The sequence below is a fragment of the Buteo buteo genome, chromosome 7, assembly GCF_964188355.1.
Source record: "Buteo buteo chromosome 7, bButBut1.hap1.1, whole genome shotgun sequence".
Classification (NCBI taxonomy): Eukaryota; Metazoa; Chordata; class Aves; order Accipitriformes; family Accipitridae; genus Buteo; species Buteo buteo.
In genome coordinates, this window is record NC_134177.1 from 6,905,806 (window position 1) to 6,911,903 (window position 6,098).

At 47.2% G+C, this 6,098-nt stretch overlaps 1 protein-coding gene across 1 annotated transcript; it reads right to left on the reverse strand.

Moving 5' to 3' along the window:
* Positions 1-491: 491 nt before the first annotated feature.
* Positions 492-4,569, reverse strand: GHSR (growth hormone secretagogue receptor). Its single transcript, XM_075033197.1, has 2 exons — positions 3,816-4,569; positions 492-796 (listed from the first exon to the last, which is right to left on the reverse strand). Exons 1-2 carry the CDS (start codon positions 4,567-4,569, stop codon positions 492-494), a joined length of 1,059 nt encoding a protein of 352 aa, XP_074889298.1.
* Between the last annotated feature and the right edge of the window lie 1,529 nt (positions 4,570-6,098).

Sequence of the window (6,098 nt, forward strand, 5' to 3'; positions counted from 1 at the left end):
TCTATGTTCACTACTCCAAAAAGGCAATTCAATTTTCTCTCTCTAGGGTCTGGTTATATGCTAACAAAACTCTTAGCAAAACTCTTAGCAAAACTGAAGTCAACGCTGGAAAAATTCGGCTCGAATTAGCTGCTACTGAAGTCACACGAACTCGCAAGTGAACTGGGCTACATTTGCCCGTTAAGATGGTAAAGCCTAGCTCTCCTGCTGAAGTCAGTGCTAAAAAATCACAGGGGCAAAAGCAGCAGAGAAATAATACTTGAGTGTTGCCAAATTCTGTGACCGTGTCTCTCCTCCTATAGTCTCAAAGTTTAGTTGGGTTTTTTCTTCTTTTTAAATCTTTAACTGCCTACATGACATCTTTCAGCAAATCCAGATGATGACAAAAGTACAGCTTTAACATTTCAATTTGTATTTCTTGCCCTCTCTCTCTTTCGTTATGGCTTTCTGGGAATTCCGGGAAATGATGCTCTGGCGCTGGAAATCGCGTGTCATGTAGTAACGCTGGGTTCTGTCCAAACGCGCAAACTTTCTTGCTTTGTGCTGGAGAGTCTTTTCTTTGGAAGGGGTTTGAGTCCAAACAGCTGGCAGGCGGCGACTCGGTACTTCTTGGACATGATGTTGTAGAGGATGGGGTTGATGGCTGCGCTAAGGTAGAAGAGGACAAAGGACACCAGGTTGCAGTACTGGCTGATCACTGCTATCTCCAAGGATCCAGCTTCAAAGGATTTGGAAAATAAATATCGTCCTACGTGAAAAGGCAACCAGCAGAGTATGAAAGCAAATACCACCACAACTAAAATAAAAACAGCAGAAGAAATTGTGTTAAGTATGAGTATTAAAATATGGGTGATTAAAATTCTATTTCTTTAACAAATGAATCACAAAGTGTGAAAATGCCTCCCGTAAGTTTTCAGGTTTGTGTCCCTCCATACATTCTCTGAGAGTATAAATTAGCAAGGCTTAATACACATTGATTGTATCTAAACAGGCTGCCTGTGTATTGCACAACTAATCTGATGTAGCATACTTCTGACCTATAAAACTTATGTTTTCATAAATAGAGAATTAAAGAATCAAAATGGTGACAAAACCAGTATAGCAATCTATCATCTGCAGTGTTTAATAATAGCAAATTAATACATAACATGATAGACTCAGCACTGTGGTTTATAATGAAGACTGTAATCACTGGGAAGCAAAATTATTTAAGACAAAGCAGAATTATTTAAGGCAAAGGAAAATTATTTACAGCAAAGGCCCCAAAATGAAACAAACCGCCAGCGTGTGGACTTGCAGAGCACGTGTGCCAAGGTAAGAACAGAAGAGTGGTGCACCCCTCAGGTGGTCCATTTTTTGGAGCGTGAGTTACTCCAGGTAGCGTAAAACTAAATATAGACTATATAACTGCATAATTATAGTTACATAGTTTATCTGTAATATTACACTATCGCTGTGGTTGCATTTATATGTAAATATAACATATGCAGAGTAATAGGAATGTGTGTATCTCTGAACATTTCCATCCTAGAGAAAGGGAAACTTTTTCTGTTCATTTCCTGTGTGCTGTTGACCTTTATGATTTTTCATATTGCTTTGAGTGTATCTATTAATATACCAGAGTGAGAAAAACCAGAAAACTCGAGGGAGGTTTTTCGACATTCTTAAGCATTTTTTACCAGTTAACCTGTTCTCTTGTGTTAGCAATCCTGCTTGCTCGTGTTGAGTCACAGGAGATATAAAATTCAAAGAGGGATGATTGTCAGACTGAGAACAGGCATTCTCAAGTTTAAACAGATACTTATGCAAGACTTATGGTGGACTCTAAAGCACAGAGCTGAAATTCAGAGTATCTGCTTTCCAGCTCTGCATCTTCTTGAGCCATTCCATTTTTTCTGCAGTATCTTCACCTATAAAATTCAGATAATGTTTCCCTAGCTCACCAGTGTGCTCTGGAGTTGAATCCATATGCTGAATATTATCATAATGGTCATTACAAACAGAATTTTAAGCATAGTCAGTATTTTCACATGTGGGCATGCATATCCCTAGTCAGGCTTTCGACAGTTTGATCATGACGCATGCAGAATCACATCGATTTCAACAGGAATGGGGTATGATAGTTCCTTCACAAGTCAGGCTATACAGTTAGGTGTTTAATTACGGACCTAGAAGCATAACCTCTAGCTACGATTTAAAACAAGTGTCGATGCTAATCCCGTTTACTTGATGTTCCATGACTTGCTAAAGTCTTACAAAGTGCCTTCTAAATTTTAAGCAGAACATTAAAACCACTGAGAGCAGACTGCATTGAGCATCTGCTGGTACTGAGCCCTTACTAACTACTTTGTTTCCATCTTTCCATCAGGTATCAGGCTGTTATCATTTAAAGAATATTGGCTCTCTGTCAGAGGACAGTCTTGCCACTGTCTTGCTGTTCTCAGACCTCGTAAAAGAAAAAAAAAAGGTGTCTGAAATATCGTAATGTTTGTGGCAATACTTCAGGGCAGAAATAAACAGTTATTTCAAAATGATTTACAGTTAAGTATACAGAAATATAAACACGGTAGTAATATATGCCAGCAATTTACTTATTGTAAGTAGAGATTCATAATCCTGAAACTCTCGAAGTGTAAATGAAGAATTACTTCCAAGGTCACGCTTACCAGACTGAAGTAATTCTATTGATGATAAAATGTAGCTGAAAGGGCACAAAGAACGCCGCGGTTTTTATTATTCTTCCTGCCTTTGCATAGTAATAAAGTAGGACATGAACAAAAAATCAGTTAGGCTCCCATGTAATAATTAGGGTACCTAGGACACGCTGCCACCTCTTTGTCGAGCTCATTAGCCCATCCCTTCACCCTCGCCGAAACGAGCACGGCAGAGCTGCCGCCCATGAAACCTTCATGCAAAGCATCTCGTCCCCCCCGAAATCCACGGGATGACTTGCACTGCGGAGGACTTTTTGCTTGACTAAAAGTATGCAGCAGCAGGATTCTGCAGTTTTCAGCCACTAAACTGCAGACCGACTCTTTGGGTTTGTGTATCAAACTCCCACCACGTGCACTGACTTAGTATGTTAAAATATGTGTTTCTGTGTGCCAACAATAGCTGTTGTTTAAACGATTCAGCGATGTAAATATACAGAGTTAGGAATGACAGCATCTGTCATCTTGATCCTGTTTTCTTAAAGTCAGTGAGAATTTACAGGATCGCAGACCTCAAAGGAGACACGATGCTCCCTGTTCAGCACATCCTGGTGTTTTGCTAATATAAAAATGCAGATTAATTTTCATAAGCTTACACGGCCATGCTAGTAAATCACCCCAATTTGCTAAAACCTTGATGCTCTTTTCATATGAAGCCGAGTGCACATCATATGCTGCTTGCTTAGTCTGCAGCTCAACTTTGTGGTTTGAGAGGAGTTCAGTTTTGTTTAAAACTCAAATAAACTATCCTTCTGTAAGTAAGACCGGTACCCACAACCGAAGAGCAAAACCGTTCAAAAATCTCCAGGGCACTAGCTAATTGTAACCATAGTTTTCGTCCTTGTCGGTGATTGTTATTAACACTTGTTTACCTGTTCGAGAGTCCCCAGCTCAAAACAATTCAAAATAAACCCAGGGAAGGAGGGGAGTTATTCTACGAATACCTGGTGGTTGTAGCCCTTCATATGAATAATTTTTGGTAAATGCTTCCCTTCGGAAGCAACTCTAATGAACTACCCGAGCTCTTTCGGTCTTTCTCACACACACACCCCCCCCCCACAAGCACACACATCCTTAGGAAAAACCGAGCAAGAAGAGCCGTACCTAACATTTTCACGGTTTGCTTGTTGTTCTTATCCCTGATGAGAGCATTCGGACCGATGTTCTTTCTCTTTCTCCTCCAGAGCTTCCTCCCGATGAGGCTGTACAGCACGGTCAGGCAAAACACGGGCAGGAAGAAGAAGACGCTGGAGGTCCAGACCATGATGGTGAGGAGCCCCGAGCGGACGGCGTACTCCGTGGCCCGGCACTCGTTGGTGCTCAGGGGGTTCGTGCCGTTCTCGTGCTCGACCCCCACCAAGACGAAGATGGGTCCGGCGCTGATGAAGGAGACGGCCCAGAGGAAGAGGATGACCAGCTTGACCTTCCCCTTGGTGATGATGACTTTAGCGCGGAGGGGGAAGCAGATGGCGACGTACCGCTCCACGCTGAGGGCGGTGATGTTGAGGATGGTGGAGTAGGTGCAGCTCTCGCTGACGAACTGGAAGAGCTTGCAGAGGAGGTCCCCGAAGTTCCAGGGCCGGTACTGCCAGAGGCGAAAGAGGTCCAGGGGCATGCAGAGGAAGATGAGCAGGTCGGAGAAGGCCATGCTGGACAGGTAGAAGTTGGTGGTGGTCCTCATGTCCCGAAACCTCGACACCACCACCACGGTCAGCAGGTTGCCGGCGATCCCCACCACGAAGAGGAGGACGCAGGCGACGGTGATGCCGGTGAGCACGGCCGCGGGGAAAAGCCGCAGCGGCCCCTCGGTGCCCGTCCCGTTCTCCGCTCCGCGCCCACCCGCGCTCCCCTCCCGCATCCTTTCCCGCCCGGGGGCTGCGCATCCCCTCCGCGCCCCTCCGCGCCCCTCCGCGCCCCTCCGCCGCGCCGCTCGGCCAGGTGCGGGCGGCGGGGAGGGCACGGCGGCCCCGCTCCGCCTCTGCCCGCTCTCTGCCGTGGGGTTGTGGTGTGTGTGCGGTGTGTCCCGTCCCCCCCCCTTCCACCTCCCCTTTACCGACCGCCCCCCCCGGCCCCGGGGAGGGCTGGCGCTCGCCCGCGCGTCAGAGGAGACGTGGGCGCGCTGGGTCCGCGGGCGCGGAAGAACGAAGGCGGCGGCGGAAAAAAAAAAAAAAAAGTCGTAGCGGCGAGAAGGTTTTAAACTTTTCCCTGCCGGCTCTCGGTACGGGATTGGGGATGGGTTGTTTTGTTTTTTTTTTTTTGGGGGGGGGGGGGTTGGGGGTGCGCTGGGCAGGTGCGGTCCCCAGTCGTGGGTGGCAGGGGTGGTTGTGCTTTTAATTCTCTTTTGCGGGGTGTCGGAGGGTGCTTTCCCCTCTGCCTGTGGACGCGGGGGTGGCTGGGGGTGCGCGGTCCCTGGGGGGGGGGGACAGTCCTGGGGATGCGGAGCTCCAGGGTGGGCTGCCATTCCTCTCTCCTCTGCCCTTGGATGTTGGCAGGCTCCGGTTGAGCGAAGCCGCGGTCATCATCACCTGCCGTGCGATTTCCCTACAATTAAATGGTAGTTCAGCGCATTTCTGCCGTCTGCCGCTCTGCCCTTGGCGCACCCGTACGTTCCAACCGTGGGGTTCCCCAGCTGCGGACTCCTACCTGCTGCCAAAGGATAACGGGGTACCCCCGAAGAAATAAGATGGAAGCAGCGCAAGGTAAGATCAGGGAAGGTGAAGTGACCCCCAGCGCACCTGTAAAAGGTGCCTATCCCCTCCTCTCCCACAAAGTCAAAAGTCCCTGCAAAGCGTCAGAGCGTGCGTGCTACGGCACAATCTTCTCTCATTCCTGTTTTTCTACCCAGAGGGGCTGCACCTCTTCCCTTGTACCCCATCTCTCAGGTGGCAACCGGTGCTCTGAATCCACGTCGGCATCTAGCTCGATTCAGCCGAGAAACAGTTTGGGGCTGGTTTTCCAGGGTGCACTCACGTACGTGCGTACGCCGTCGGCTGGCTTTGCTATTTGGTGGCTGCAGAGCTTTATTTGAGGATGGAGCACAAGCGTGGTGTGATGCACCTCTGTGTTACTCTGCCTGTGCCTCTGAATCTGCCTGTTTTCTGTAATTTACTTTAATAATGCAAGCATCAGCCTTAGTGCCGAGTCCCTATCCTATTTGGATGATACATTTTTGCAGTTTCATTGGGAGCAGTATTCATCATTGCTGCTCTTGAACCGTGAGACAGTTTTGTAGCAAGTTACTCAACAGTTGCTAAATTTTATGGGGGATGGCTATACATTAATTGCAGTTGAAAAGAAGGAAGAGCCTAACGTGCTTCTCACTTTGTTTATCCAGCTGCCTATATAATTGTTTTACATGTTTCTGAAGAAAAATCACAGGCTGCATGC

Excerpts from the sequence above, each read along its gene's own strand:
- GHSR (XM_075033197.1), bottom strand. The coding sequence starts at position 4,569 with ATGCGGGAGGGGAGCGCGGGTGGGCGCGGAGCGGAGAACGGGACGGGC. Across the intron at positions 797-3,815 it reads GCAAACCGTGAAAATGTTAG|TTGTGGTGGTATTTGCTTTC; the intron begins GTACGGCTCTTC and ends TTTTTATTTTAG.